This window comes from Syngnathus leptorhynchus, chromosome 1, assembly GCF_054491065.1.
Source record: "Syngnathus leptorhynchus isolate UIUO chromosome 1, UIUO_Slep, whole genome shotgun sequence".
NCBI classification, from domain to species: Eukaryota; Metazoa; Chordata; class Actinopteri; order Syngnathiformes; family Syngnathidae; genus Syngnathus; species Syngnathus leptorhynchus.
In genome coordinates, this window is record NC_141195.1 from 16543382 (window position 1) to 16559481 (window position 16100).

The following is a 16100-nucleotide window of genomic DNA, read 5'->3' on the forward strand; positions in this document are numbered from 1 at the left end:
TCAGGTACGCAGCGGCGGTGCAGGATGGCTCGCAATATTTTGTGCTGCTCATAATCACGGACGGCGTGATTTCCGACATGGCTCAAACCAAGGAGGCCATCGTCAACGTAAGTGCGGCCGCGGGTTCTCCGTGAGGGTTTCACCATCCAGTCGCATCAGATTGAAGACTGTATGGTCATTTTGCCACTTCACCGTCCTGCGATAAATTTAAAGCGAATAGGAGAGGCTGCTTTGATTGGCCTGGAATCAAGTCAACTGTGTTCACTCCAACAAGGGCATAAAGGGCCATTTCTAACTGTGCCTGGCTACGAAAATACCAAAAGAAAGAAAAGGCCATACGGTTAGACTGCACTTTGCGCCAGACATCAAAACAATGCCGATTATGTAAAAGTGACCTTTTACACATAGTGTAGGTTTAAACGGCCAAATCAACAACCCCTATGTTGGGGGGTGAAGGGTGGTGCATCAAGGAGCATGGCCCCCCCCATAGACCCCCAGCAGACTGGGTTTAAAGGGAATTTGCGACTGTTAATCAAAACATTGGAACAGCCACACCTTCCTTTTAAGATCTTGTCTGCTGCTCTGCTCAACGTCTCCAAACGGCATGCTGCTTCACCTGGAACTCAACTTTCCTAGCTGCTTCCTCATTGTGTTTACGTTACCTGTGACATATCTGATGCTAATTGAGCCCTGAAATATTGATTCGGCTCTGACTAATATATTCACATCTCTACAAAGGTGGCCTGCAGGGTTTCACACTATCTTTGATGTTTTTCCCCAAATATAAAATCACTTTCTGACCCTAAGGGCCTGTTTGCATGGATTACAAATCATACTGTTAAAACTTCATGGCCATGAGAGAAATACTGTAACGCAGATTTCAATACCAATTTCTTCATTGATTTGTGCATTTTTGCAACACGTTTTGTGTGTGAAGAGAACAACTTTTTAGTCTCTACATAATTTATTTCAACTGTTGCACTTGTATCATTACTGAAACATGCGCAGCATATCATGGGGTCAAGCGTTTTAATTAATCAACCAAAACTACATATCTTCAACCGCAAAACTTTTTTTTTTTTTTAGCTGACCCAGTTAAGTGTTCTGAAAATCAATTGTGGCCCTCAAGCACATTTTCCCAGCTTGATGTGCCAGCATACAGTACACACTGCTGAAACGGATAAGTAACGCCATAGGCTGAATATTTCATATGCTTTCTAAGGAGCCTATCTATTTATGTAAATGCCCCATAGACGACATTTGTGTCCAGGGCCAAGCGCTACGAATGTGAATGCAAGAGGTTATGGATAAATAAGGATGGAAGAGATGGAGGATAATACCTTGGACTTTAACCACCCATTGTTAACAGCCCCCCCCCCACACACACACACACACCCTCCCTCTCCCGCCCGCCTCAGGCCCCTTAGGAAGGAAGACTGACCCACTTTTATCACAATGTAAATGTCTTTCTACTACAAGCATACATCACTCACTTGCGGGATACAACAGGTCAGACAGAATTCATGAAGAGTGTGTGCACTGGGACGCAAAGAAAAAATGAAGGGGAGTATTACAATGAATCATTTACGTCACCAAACCTTTTTAGTTAACTCTTAGTTGTGATAATCTTGCACTAAATTATACATCAGGAGGATTCATGGAGTGCATATAGAAAAAAAATGGATTGGTCGCTAGTCTTGGGGGGGATCATTTTTTTTAAATAGTTTACATTTGCTAATTATGTTCCAAATTAGTAGACGTATTGCTCCTTCTTGAATGTAATCGGCTGAAACTCTGTACAGTATGTTCAATTATGTTCAATTGAGTGTGTTCCACAGATCAATAATATTGGTCTGTCCTCACGTATTCTGTTATTTTTGCGCATTATTAACCAATTTAAAGTGTTGAAAATAGCTTGAGAACAAATCCATAAACTCTGGGAACTGTCAGAGAAGTCTCAGAACACTCCGCTTTGTCCTCACTACGAGAGGTGGGCAGCATTATGTCACCAAGATTGAACATCTGGATGATTTTAATGAGAGAAAATAGTTAGATTAAATACACATGAAGCGGGTTGTTTAATTAAAAACGGACAGCTGTAATTTGTTTCAGAAAAAAAATGTGTCAGCCTTGAAGGTAAGTAATTAATAAAATCCATTACAAATCATTAAAATAATTTTAAATAAGTCATTATTTTAATTACACCTTTTTCTTTACCTCATCTACAAATATATATATATATTTTTTTTTAAAGCAAATGTGGCCCTTGAGCGTAAATGTCTACCAAGCCCTGTCCTTAAAGGGAAAATCAATCTCAGGTTTTTTTTTTGTAATAATGTTTTGTGCAGCCCAACTTGTCGAAACACAGTGTTCTTATTAATATTGCATTTGTGGAATAGGAATTAAACGGGAAAAATCCACCTGTTTTTATTCATCTCAAAGGGCGCCCATTTTGCCCGCTGCTGTCGACTGAAAATGACATTGCAGTCGCCAGGTTCACAGAAAACCGATGAGCCGTGATCGGATAAAAAAGGGTGTATTTTGCTGCTCAACTAATATTCCACAAAGGCAATATTAGTCAGAATGTCGTGTTCAGACTAATTGGGGCACATGCAACAAATTATTGTAAAGAACATTTTTGAGTTGACTTCCCCTTTAAGGGAGAATTGTCTCTCTGACAATAATTCTAGATTTACTATGTTTGAATTTAAATGAATCTCTTATTTTATGTTTTGAAAACCACATAATGGAAATATTCACAGCTAACGAGGGTTGTAAAACCCCCACTTTAGAGCCCCTATCACTCAATAATGTATTTTTTCAATCATATATTTTTCAAGCCCTTGGACACTTCAGACTAACTGCGCTATAATGCGCTCTGAAACAAACCCATGAAACCTTTATGACCTCATTTATCATTCATGTTTCTCTCCTTTCTATTATTGTTTCTAACTCTTCCTTCTTCGGAGATCTGTCAACTCTTAAGGGTTTGATTCACATTGATCCCAAATAGTGTAGACAGGCCATATAACACTACTCACAGTCGTGTACTAGATACTCTGAAAAATATCCAAGGTTGCTTTCTACTACAACTAAAATTTATTGTATCACATCAAAGATGATATTGGTGAAAACAACCAGAGCTATCTCATTGAAATATAGCAGTCTGCACCTTTTTTGTGTCAATTTCACTCTTCATTTCAGCTGGGTTTTGTGGTAAAAAGTCTTAGAACCATTGTGACACACATCAGCCACAAATTGGAAGCTTTACCCCGCGACTGACTTGCTCTTGTCACTCACCGCAGGCGGCCAAACTACCCATGTCCATCATCATTGTTGGAGTCGGACAAGCCGAGTTTGACGGTGAGTCAGGCAATCACCAATCGGTGACCCTCACCATCATGGCTGCCATTCACCAAGTAATAACAACAATAACATTGTCAGATGAGATTATGTCACAATGTCTCAATAATCGGAGAAGAAATACGTTACGGATAGAAATATTCACCAGCATCAGTTGATGCTGATGCTATTGTCTTTGCAGCTATGGTGGAGTTGGATGGAGACGACATCCGGATTTCCTCACGTGGAAAATTGGCTGAGAGGGACATTGTACAGGTGAAAAATGATCATGTATTGAAAATTTTGTTATGTTTATTGATGAGCAATCATTTTTTTATTTGTTGTTCTTCTCCGCCGTATCAGTTTGTCCCCTTCAGGGACTACATGGACCGGGCAGGCAACCACGTCCTGAGCATGGCCCGGCTGGCCAAAGACGTTCTGGCCGAGATCCCCGACCAGCTCATCTCCTACATGAAGAGCAGAGCCATCAAGCCCAACACCGCCCCACCTCCGCCGTATTCACCCAGCGACCGCTCTCAAAACAACGCCGTGTGAAGCCACTCACTCTGCTTCCTTGGAAGGGGAATGGCCCTGCTAATTTGGAGAGATGAGACTCCTTTCTGGAACAGCTTGAGATTTTCAGGAGCTCACGGCAGAGCTTTTATTGCTTGCTGTCCAAGTGGACAATGAAAAAACAGGACGAGGGTGGGCGTAAGTATATAATTAGAATGTGCCATCTTGTAGTATCATGTTTGTGATACCTTTTGCAATTAATGGATCTAGAGAAATCATGTATTCTGGTTTACTGCATTTGCGGTGGGCTTTTAGACAGTGGGGGTCAAAAGTCTTGTAGGTTTCCATCCTATATTTTATGGCTTGTCTCATTGTAATATTGATCACATCCCCCCCAAAATAGCAATTTCTATTTTGATAAGGACTGTATTATACTATATCTTTAGGGGGTAAAAAGCATGTGATGAAAATAATATATTCAGCAATGTATGGATTGTTTTGGAGCATTTTTGAGTGCAAGTTGCTGTGTTGCCATATTAATATTGTTTCACCTGTTTCTAATATTTCTATCGAAACATTGCACTAATTACTACCCAAGGCAAAAGCACAAACATTACAATGTGAATGATAAGCTAAAATATTCCAGTTCACCTAAAGGATGATCTCACCTTTCACATCATAAAAAAAAAAAAAAAAAAATGCTAATGTTACTTCACTGACCTTTCGCTAAGCCTGTAGCAGCGGTTGGCTATTCACAGTGCAGCCGCGGACAGACTTTTAAAAGGCTTCTGTCCATTTTTTTTTTTTTTTAAACTCACACTGACAGAGTGATGCCAGTCCCACGATGAAAACGGATCTCACGCAATAACCTAATTTCCCGTTGCATAGTTTTTGAAGTGATTGAGTGTCTACAAGGAAATTCTCTCTGGTTCTTAATCATCACATTGAGCAGTATAACGCAAATGCTACAGCCCATTGTATGTTATTTCTCAAAGGGTTAAGAGTTCAGTGGTACCTCGGCTAGAGCGAGAGCCTAAATTTGTGGGTGCAACCTCAATGCACTGAGGAGTCCAGGAACCTCGATATTAGGAGAAAGGAAGTAACCCATACACAGAATACAAGAGCAACCCCAACCCATCAACAAATTGGTTGATTAATCAATAATTATAAATTAACTTATTTACTAATAATTATTAAAAAACACTAATAATTGATCAACCTATTAATCCATTAAACCACCTAACAAACCAAAACCCAATCAATCCAATAACTAACCAACCAGTCCATTGACTAATCAATTAACCAACCATCAAATTGATTTGATAACCAGTAAATTAAATAATCGATTAACCCGCAACCATTCAATTGATCAATCCACTGATCAATCATTTGCCTAAACAAAGAACAAGTGATTTACTGACTTAATCAGCGAACCAACCAACCAATCACGGCTCAATAAATTGATCCTCCTTAAGAGCAATTGACCAATCTGGCAAACCAGTGAAGTCTTCTCGTAAAATCTATTGACCGCCAATGAACTCCAAAAGGTGCAAGTGAGGCGTGCGAGGTACCGCTGTATTTCACTAATTTGCTTTAACCACATGATTTTATTCAATCTCTCTCAGTCACTTGATCCAAATGTGCCTACAAATATGGAAACATATCCAAATTTATTCAGCCAGGTGTTATCATGCTACATGGTAACTGTGGCTGAGGATCAAACTGTTGAAGGCGTCTCACACACATTTGTAGACTTTTTATACTTCCTGCTCATCACTTATACAGTAAATATTAGCTGAGCCTTGTACAATACTCCAAGTCAAGACCTGTTTACAACTCAACTGTGGCTGTTGAAAAAGTTAGCACTTGTTGGTTTTAGTCGCTCAAAAACAGAAATGTGTCATTTTGTCCACTTTGTTTTCATTTGTTTCGGAGATTATTTTATTGTGATACGTCCATACTCTTACGGCCCGGGGAACCTTTCACTTCTATTCATTGGATATGATGTAATTCGTCATATGTAGGAATCCAGGTGTGAAATGAGACTACGCGCTATTATAAATACCAGAATACCTCGACCAAAAGCTATTCAAGCAGGTCAACTCAATTAAAAAAAATATGAATAAGAATGCATACACTTCTACCCTCCTGTAATGGGACAATTTGAAAGAAACTTTTCTTTTCAGTGTGCTTTTAAAAAGGGTGAATGGCTTATATTTCTGTATTAATTGGTGATAAAGTCACAACAATAGTCTTTTTAGACTAATACCACACAAATATACGAGCCGCAAGGGGATGGGAACTGATAAAAATTGATTCAGTCTGATTCAATTATCAATCAAATCCCTAAATGATTCTCATTGCATAATTGGATGAAAATTGATATATGACGGACAGCCCTCGACTCTCGGTCATTCTACACAGAGGATAAACAATAAACTGTGTGTACAGGTAACAATTGGGAATTTTGTGATTCTGATTCATTCATCGATGTGATTCCTAATCGATTCTTATCGAGTAGTTGTTGCGTTACTTACTGTCTGAGTCGCTAAGAAGAATCGCTAAGCGGAATCCTCACGCTAGCAAACAAATGATTCCAAGGAATCGAACGACTGGCAGCTATAAAGAAACAGGTTTTTGATTCCCGTTCCTAGTGCAGTGTGGGGAAAAGTACAAGAACCCTGAGGCGAATTACTTTTACAAGAGCTAATCGGAGTTAGGGATCAACCAACTTGGGATTCAGGCAATGTGATGAGATTGGAGGTGTTGGTCAAAGCCGCACTAGCATGGAAAAGACACACAGCAGTTTTTAGTTTTCTATTCTCGGGAGGCATCGCTCGATGTGAACCGTGCCTCGCACAAAATACCATTAAGAACTGTCAACTTGCATTAAGATGGAAAGGGTTTCAAAAGCATCTCTAAAAGCCTTGATGTTCATCAGGCCATGGTTAGACCCAAGAAAGAGCCCTGAGGGTTTACATTTTTTTCCCCACTCTGCATTGTGAAGGTTTACATTGTGTACCTTAAAAATATGGATTCATAATTGTTTGTGTGCTATGAGTTCTAGTTTAAGACTGTGTGTGACTTAGATGAAGATCAAATCACAGGTGTGGCAAAATCCGGGTCATTCCAAATGATTTTCTTGCAACAAAATAATTTCTGCCGCTCTGTTCACTGCATCTGCTTTATTTAGTAGGCTCAAACATGCAACTGTTGTTTCTTTTTTGATATATATATATATATATATAGATATTTATTGCCTGATAGAGATGTAACAAGTGACACTTATGCAACTACAAAGCATTAAATGCTGAAGGATTATTATTTTCATCGTAAATCTGAAGATGGCAGTCCTTCATCGGGATTATTCTTCTGTCATTCTGTACATAAGGCCAACTTGTGGAATGTTCCATGCCCAAAAAAATTGAAGATGGCAAATTTAGACCTTGTGCATGCGTGTGTGTCAGCCTTCATTTGAGCTGATGAGCGCGTCGGCCATATTGCTTGATTCGTTCTTTTGGAGATAACAAGTAGCCAGATGGAGCGTGTCGCATCTGCTCTGCTCACCTTTGACGCCCATACCGTACGGCAGCGGTTCTGACAAAATATTTGAAAATGCGCAGTTCTAAAAAAAAATAATACGAATGGATTGAAATTTAAAGTTAAATACAACTGAACATTACTTATCAATTGTGCTGGAGATAAAACGGGGAGGGGGGGAGTTTAAATTAATGTAACATTTGAACATTTTATTCAGTGATTCTTTTGGGTACCACTAGAGGGAGTCAACTGAACCACTGCTATACAGTACTGTGCGGCCTCTCAACACCTCACGGAATGTTTTTTTTTTTTTATTATTATCTCGGCTGGTTGCCGTCCCTTTCCAGGTCTCTGACTTGCATGCTGATTAATTTCCAAACCAGGTGTTGGACACGATTGTCGTCATGCTGTGGTTTGTGAAATGCTTTGTAATGGATTGCCTTAACCTCAGATTAAAGACAAATGTCAACCACTTTGCTCTGTCATCATTAAAGCTAACGATAGGAGGGACAATTTATCCATACTACTAATCTCACTCAATCTCTATGTTGTCCTCTCTTCTAATTCACTGACTATAAAATCTAAAGCAGGGGTCGGCAATTACTTTTGGACGTGGGCCAAAAAAAATTCAGACAAAGGGATTGCGGGCCATTGCCTTTTTTTTTAGGGGGGGGGTCATACTATTTAAATTATTAATTATTATATTATATTATATTAAAATAAACATCATTTTACTTGTAAAAGGCATTTAATCTAATTTAATTCCATTTGAACAGACCTTTTTTGTTGTTAATTTAATGAAATATAGACAATTTTTTACTTTGCCCACTGGAGGTGGGAGACAGGACACTTTGGGGGTTTTTTTTGCAGAAGACTACTCGCACTCACGTGTCAATACCGTTCCGACCTGTGCGTCATGGAGAACTCAAAAAGGATGTTCCACCTGTTGTTGTCACTAAGGACTATTATACCTCAATAAATGTTTCAAATTTGATGAGATTGTTGTATGGCATACAACAACCCCATGAAATGTATGCCCTTTAAAAAAAAAAATATATATATATATATATATATTATATAAAATAAATTTATTTATTTATTTATTTTAAAAGGGCATACATATATATATATATATATATATATATATATATATATATATATATATATATATATATATATATATATATATGGGGTTGAAAAAAAAAACTTATTTGCCGACCACTGGCTTGGTTGGAAACCAATATCTTAGAAACCGTCAAACTGGTTGGGAACCCTAGTCGGAAACCCTAGGCTGACAGCCCAGTCAGAAACCCTAATCTTAGGGTTCCCAAAAGTGGTTGGGAACCCTGACCCCCAGGCTGACAGCCCAGTCAGAAACCCTAATCTTAGAAACCCTAAAAGTAGTGTCCAGCCAGGGCTGGAAACCCTAACCCTAGTTTTAAAACCTAGCCGGGAACCCTAACCAGGTTTTAAAACCCTAATCGGAAACCCTAACCCTAGTTTGAAACCCTAATTAGGGTTCCCAAAAGTGGTTGGGAACCCTGACCCCCAGGCTGACAGCCCAGTCAGAAACCCTAATCTTAGAAACCCTAAAAGTAGTCTCCAGCCAGGGCTGGAAACCCTAACCCTAGTTTTAAAACCTAGCCGGGAACCCTAACCAGGTTTTAAAACCCTAATCGGAAACCCTAACCCTAGTTTGAAACCCTAATTAGGGTTCCCAAAAGTGGTTGGGAACCCTGACCCCCAGGCTGACAGCCCAGTCAGAAACCCTAATCTTAGAAACCCTAAAAGTAGTGTCCAGCCAGGGCTGGAAACCCTAACCCTAGTTTTAAAACCTAGCCGGGAACCCTAACCAGGTTTTAAAACCCTAATCGGAAACCCTAACCCTAGTTTGAAACCCTAATTAGGGTTCCCAAAAGTGGTTGGGAACCCTGACCCCCAGGCTGACAGCCCAGTCAGAAACCCTAATCTTAGAAACCCTAAAAGTAGTGTCCAGCCAGGGCTGGAAACCCTAACCCTAGTTTTAAAACCTAGCCGGGAACCCTAACCAGGTTTTAAAACCCTAATCGGAAACCCTAACCCTAGTTTGAAACCCTAATTAGGGTTCCCAAAAGTGGTTGGGAACCCTGACCCCCAGGCTGACAGCCCAGTCAGAAACCCTAATCTTAGAAACCCTAAAAGTAGTGTCCAGCCAGGGCTGGAAACCCTAACCCTAGTTTTAAAACCTAGCCGGGAACCCTAACCAGGTTTTAAAACCCTAATCGGAAACCCTAACCCTAGTTTGAAACCCTAATTAGGGTTCCCAAAACTGGTTGGGAACCCTGACCCCCAGGCTGACAGCCCAGTCAGAAACCCTAATCTTAGAAACCCTAAAAGTAGTCTCCAGCCAGGGCTGGAAACCCTAACCCTAGTTTTAAAACCTAGCCGGGAACCCTAACCAGGTTTTAAAACCCTAATCGGAAACCCTAACCCTAGTTTGAAACCCTAATTAGGGTTCCCAAAAGTGGTTGGGAACCCTGACCCCCAGGCTGACAGCCCAGTCAGAAACCCTAATCTTAGAAACCCTAAAAGTAGTGTCCAGCCAGGGCTGGAAACCCTAACCCTAGTTTTAAAACCTAGCCGGGAACCCTAACCAGGTTTTAAAACCCTAATCGGAAACCCTAACCCTAGTTTGAAACCCTAATTAGGGTTCCCAAAAGTGGTTGGGAACCCTGACCCCCAGGCTGACAGCCCAGTCAGAAACCCTAATCTTAGAAACCCTAAAAGTAGTGTCCAGCCAGGGCTGGAAACCCTAACCCTAGTTTTAAAACCTAGCCGGGAACCCTAACCAGGTTTTAAAACCCTAATCGGAAACCCTAACCCTAGTTTGAAACCCTAATTAGGGTTCCCAAAACTGGTTGGGAACCCTGACCCCCAGGCTGACAGCCCAGTCAGAAACCCTAATCTTAGAAACCCTAAAAGTAGTCTCCAGCCAGGGCTGGAAACCCTAACCCTAGTTTTAAAACCTAGCCGGGAACCCTAACCAGGTTTTAAAACCCTAATCGGAAACCCTAACCCTAGTTTGAAACCCTAATTAGGGTTCCCAAAAGTGGTTGGGAACCCTGACCCCCAGGCTGACAGCCCAGTCAGAAACCCTAATCTTAGAAACCCTAAAAGTAGTGTCCAGCCAGGGCTGGAAACCCTAACCCTAGTTTTAAAACCTAGCCGGGAACCCTAACCAGGTTTTAAAACCCTAATCGGAAACCCTAACCCTAGTTTGAAACCCTAATTAGGGTTCCCAAAAGTGGTTGGGAACCCTGACCCCCAGGCTGACAGCCCAGTCAGAAACCCTAATCTTAGAAACCCTAAAAGTAGTGTCCAGCCAGGGCTGGAAACCCTAACCCTAGTTTTAAAACCTAGCCGGGAACCCTAACCAGGTTTTAAAACCCTAATCGGAAACCCTAACCCTAGTTTGAAACCCTAATTAGGGTTCCCAAAAGTGGTTGGGAACCCTGACCCCCAGGCTGACAGCCCAGTCAGAAACCCTAATCTTAGAAACCCTAAAAGTAGTGTCCAGCCAGGGCTGGAAACCCTAACCCTAGTTTTAAAACCTAGCCGGGAACCCTAACCAGGTTTTAAAACCCTAATCGGAAACCCTAACCCTAGTTTGAAACCCTAATTAGGGTTCCCAAAAGTGGTTGGGAACCCTGACCCCCAGGCTGACAGCCCAGTCAGAAACCCTAATCTTAGAAACCCTAAAAGTAGTGTCCAGCCAGGGCTGGAAACCCTAACCCTAGTTTTAAAACCTAGCCGGGAACCCTAACCAGGTTTTAAAACCCTAATCGGAAACCCTAACCCTAGTTTGAAACCCTAATTAGGGTTCCCAAAAGTGGTTGGGAACCCTGACCCCCAGGCTGACAGCCCAGTCAGAAACCCTAATCTTAGAAACCCTAAAAGTAGTGTCCAGCCAGGGCTGGAAACCCTAACCCTAGTTTTAAAACCTAGCCGGGAACCCTAACCAGGTTTTAAAACCCTAATCGGAAACCCTAACCCTAGTTTGAAACCCTAATTAGGGTTCCCAAAAGTGGTTGGGAACCCTGACCCCCAGGCTGACAGCCCAGTCAGAAACCCTAATCTTAGAAACCCTAAAAGTAGTGTCCAGCCAGGGCTGGAAACCCTAACCCTAGTTTTAAAACCTAGCCGGGAACCCTAACCAGGTTTTAAAACCCTAATCGGAAACCCTAACCCTAGTTTGAAACCCTAATTAGGGTTCCCAAAAGTGGTTGGGAACCCTGACCCCCAGGCTGACAGCCCAGTCAGAAACCCTAATCTTAGAAACCCTAAAAGTAGTGTCCAGCCAGGGCTGGAAACCCTAACCCTAGTTTTAAAACCTAGCCGGGAACCCTAACCAGGTTTTAAAACCCTAATCGGAAACCCTAACCCTAGTTTGAAACCCTAATTAGGGTTCCCAAAAGTGGTTGGGAACCCTGACCCCCAGGCTGACAGCCCAGTCAGAAACCCTAATCTTAGAAACCCTAAAAGTAGTGTCCAGCCAGGGCTGGAAACCCTAACCCTAGTTTTAAAACCTAGCCGGGAACCCTAACCAGGTTTTAAAACCCTAATCGGAAACCCTAACCCTAGTTTGAAACCCTAATTAGGGTTCCCAAAAGTGGTTGGGAACCCTGACCCCCAGGCTGACAGCCCAGTCAGAAACCCTAATCTTAGAAACCCTAAAAGTAGTGTCCAGCCAGGGCTGGAAACCCTAACCCTAGTTTTAAAACCTAGCCGGGAACCCTAACCAGGTTTTAAAACCCTAATCGGAAACCCTAACCCTAGTTTGAAACCCTAATTAGGGTTCCCAAAACTGGTTGGGAACCCTGACCCCCAGGCTGACAGCCCAGTCAGAAACCCTAATCTTAGAAACCCTAAAAGTAGTGTCCAGCCAGGGCTGGAAACCCTAACCCTAGTTTTAAAACCTAGCCGGGAACCCTAACCAGGTTTTAAAACCCTAATCGGAAACCCTAACCCTAGTTTGAAACCCTAATTAGGGTTCCCAAAACTGGTTGGGAACCCTGACCCCCAGGCTGACAGCCCAGTCAGAAACCCTAATCTTAGAAACCCTAAAAGTAGTGTCCAGCCAGGGCTGGAAACCCTAACCCTAGTTTTAAAACCTAGCCGGGAACCCTAACCAGGTTTTAAAACCCTAATCGGAAACCCTAACCCTAGTTTGAAACCCTAATTAGGGTTCCCAAAAGTGGTTGGGAACCCTGACCCCCAGGCTGACAGCCCAGTCAGAAACCCTAATCTTAGAAACCCTAAAAGTAGTGTCCAGCCAGGGCTGGAAACCCTAACCCTAGTTTTAAAACCTAGCCGGGAACCCTAACCAGGTTTTAAAACCCTAATCGGAAACCCTAACCCTAGTTTGAAACCCTAATTAGGGTTCCCAAAAGTGGTTGGGAACCCTGACCCCCAGGCTGACAGCCCAGTCAGAAACCCTAATCTTAGAAACCCTAAAAGTAGTGTCCAGCCAGGGCTGGAAACCCTAACCCTAGTTTTAAAACCTAGCCGGGAACCCTAACCAGGTTTTAAAACCCTAATCGGAAACCCTAACCCTAGTTTGAAACCCTAATTAGGGTTCCCAAAAGTGGTTGGGAACCCTGACCCCCAGGCTGACAGCCCAGTCAGAAACCCTAATCTTAGAAACCCTAAAAGTAGTCTCCAGCCAGGGCTGGAAACCCTAACCCTAGTTTTAAAACCTAGCCGGGAACCCTAACCAGGTTTTAAAACCCTAATCGGAAACCCTAACCCTAGTTTGAAACCCTAATTAGGGTTCCCAAAAGTGGTTGGGAACCCTGACCCCCAGGCTGACAGCCCAGTCAGAAACCCTAATCTTAGAAACCCTAAAAGTAGTGTCCAGCCAGGGCTGGAAACCCTAACCCTAGTTTTAAAACCTAGCCGGGAACCCTAACCAGGTTTTAAAACCCTAATCGGAAACCCTAACCCTAGTTTGAAACCCTAATTAGGGTTCCCAAAAGTGGTTGGGAACCCTGACCCCCAGGCTGACAGCCCAGTCAGAAACCCTAATCTTAGAAACCCTAAAAGTAGTGTCCAGCCAGGGCTGGAAACCCTAACCCTAGTTTTAAAACCTAGCCGGGAACCCTAACCAGGTTTTAAAACCCTAATCGGAAACCCTAACCCTAGTTTGAAACCCTAATTAGGGTTCCCAAAAGTGGTTGGGAACCCTGACCCCCAGGCTGACAGCCCAGTCAGAAACCCTAATCTTAGAAACCCTAAAAGTAGTGTCCAGCCAGGGCTGGAAACCCTAACCCTAGTTTTAAAACCTAGCCGGGAACCCTAACCAGGTTTTAAAACCCTAATCGGAAACCCTAACCCTAGTTTGAAACCCTAATTAGGGTTCCCAAAAGTGGTTGGGAACCCTGACCCCCAGGCTGACAGCCCAGTCAGAAACCCTAATCTTAGAAACCCTAAAAGTAGTGTCCAGCCAGGGCTGGAAACCCTAACCCTAGTTTTAAAACCTAGCCGGGAACCCTAACCAGGTTTTAAAACCCTAATCGGAAACCCTAACCCTAGTTTGAAACCCTAATTAGGGTTCCCAAAAGTGGTTGGGAACCCTGACCCCCAGGCTGACAGCCCAGTCAGAAACCCTAATCTTAGAAACCCTAAAAGTAGTGTCCAGCCAGGGCTGGAAACCCTAACCCTAGTTTTAAAACCTAGCCGGGAACCCTAACCAGGTTTTAAAACCCTAATCGGAAACCCTAACCCTAGTTTGAAACCCTAATTAGGGTTCCCAAAAGTGGTTGGGAACCCTGACCCCCAGGCTGACAGCCCAGTCAGAAACCCTAATCTTAGAAACCCTAAAAGTAGTGTCCAGCCAGGGCTGGAAACCCTAACCCTAGTTTTAAAACCTAGCCGGGAACCCTAACCAGGTTTTAAAACCCTAATCGGAAACCCTAACCCTAGTTTGAAACCCTAATTAGGGTTCCCAAAAGTGGTTGGGAACCCTGACCCCCAGGCTGACAGCCCAGTCAGAAACCCTAATCTTAGAAACCCTAAAAGTAGTGTCCAGCCAGGGCTGGAAACCCTAACCCTAGTTTTAAAACCTAGCCGGGAACCCTAACCAGGTTTTAAAACCCTAATCGGAAACCCTAACCCTAGTTTGAAACCCTAATTAGGGTTCCCAAAAGTGGTTGGGAACCCTGACCCCCAGGCTGACAGCCCAGTCAGAAACCCTAATCTTAGAAACCCTAAAAGTAGTGTCCAGCCAGGGCTGGAAACCCTAACCCTAGTTTTAAAACCTAGCCGGGAACCCTAACCAGGTTTTAAAACCCTAATCGGAAACCCTAACCCTAGTTTGAAACCCTAATTAGGGTTCCCAAAAGTGGTTGGGAACCCTGACCCCCAGGCTGACAGCCCAGTCAGAAACCCTAATCTTAGAAACCCTAAAAGTAGTGTCCAGCCAGGGCTGGAAACCCTAACCCTAGTTTTAAAACCTAGCCGGGAACCCTAACCAGGTTTTAAAACCCTAATCGGAAACCCTAACCCTAGTTTGAAACCCTAATTAGGGTTCCCAAAAGTGGTTGGGAACCCTGACCCCCAGGCTGACAGCCCAGTCAGAAACCCTAATCTTAGAAACCCTAAAAGTAGTGTCCAGCCAGGGCTGGAAACCCTAACCCTAGTTTTAAAACCTAGCCGGGAACCCTAACCAGGTTTTAAAACCCTAATCGGAAACCCTAACCCTAGTTTGAAACCCTAATTAGGGTTCCCAAAAGTGGTTGGGAACCCTGACCCCCAGGCTGACAGCCCAGTCAGAAACCCTAATCTTAGAAACCCTAAAAGTAGTGTCCAGCCAGGGCTGGAAACCCTAACCCTAGTTTTAAAACCTAGCCGGGAACCCTAACCAGGTTTTAAAACCCTAATCGGAAACCCTAACCCTAGTTTGAAACCCTAATTAGGGTTCCCAAAAGTGGTTGGGAACCCTGACCCCCAGGCTGACAGCCCAGTCAGAAACCCTAATCTTAGAAACCCTAAAAGTAGTCTCCAGCCAGGGCTGGAAACCCTAACCCTAGTTTTAAAACCTAGCCGGGAACCCTAACCAGGTTTTAAAACCCTAATCGGAAACCCTAACCCTAGTTTGAAACCCTAATTAGGGTTCCCAAAAGTGGTTGGGAACCCTGACCCCCAGGCTGACAGCCCAGTCAGAAACCCTAATCTTAGAAACCCTAAAAGTAGTGTCCAGCCAGGGCTGGAAACCCTAACCCTAGTTTTAAAACCTAGCCGGGAACCCTAACCAGGTTTTAAAACCCTAATCGGAAACCCTAACCCTAGTTTGAAACCCTAATTAGGGTTCCCAAAAGTGGTTGGGAACCCTGACCCCCAGGCTGACAGCCCAGTCAGAAACCCTAATCTTAGAAACCCTAAAAGTAGTGTCCAGCCAGGGCTGGAAACCCTAACCCTAGTTTTAAAACCTAGCCGGGAACCCTAACCAGGTTTTAAAACCCTAATCGGAAACCCTAACCCTAGTTTGAAACCCTAATTAGGGTTCCCAAAAGTGGTTGGGAACCCTGACCCCCAGGCTGACAGCCCAGTCAGAAACCCTAATCTTAGAAACCCTAAAAGTAGTGTCCAGCCAGGGCTGGAAACCCTAACCCTAGTTTTAAAACCTAGCCGGGAACCCTAACCAGGTTTTAAAACCCTAATCGGAAACC

General features: G+C 43.1%; 1 protein-coding gene across 1 annotated transcript in view; it reads left to right on the top strand.

Moving 5' to 3' along the window:
• cpne5a (copine Va) overlaps nucleotides 1-7053 on the top strand; it is a 50933-nt gene extending 43880 nt beyond the window's left edge. Inside the window, exons 18-21 of the mRNA XM_085908023.1 lie at nucleotides 5-107; nucleotides 3306-3363; nucleotides 3545-3618; nucleotides 3706-7053. Of these exons, the coding sequence (XP_085764149.1) occupies nucleotides 5-107; nucleotides 3306-3363; nucleotides 3545-3618; nucleotides 3706-3897 (427 nt within the window). The 3' untranslated portion in view covers nucleotides 3898-7053. The remainder of the gene's footprint in view (nucleotides 1-4; nucleotides 108-3305; nucleotides 3364-3544; nucleotides 3619-3705) is intronic.
• The last annotated feature ends 9047 nt before the right edge of the window (nucleotides 7054-16100 follow it).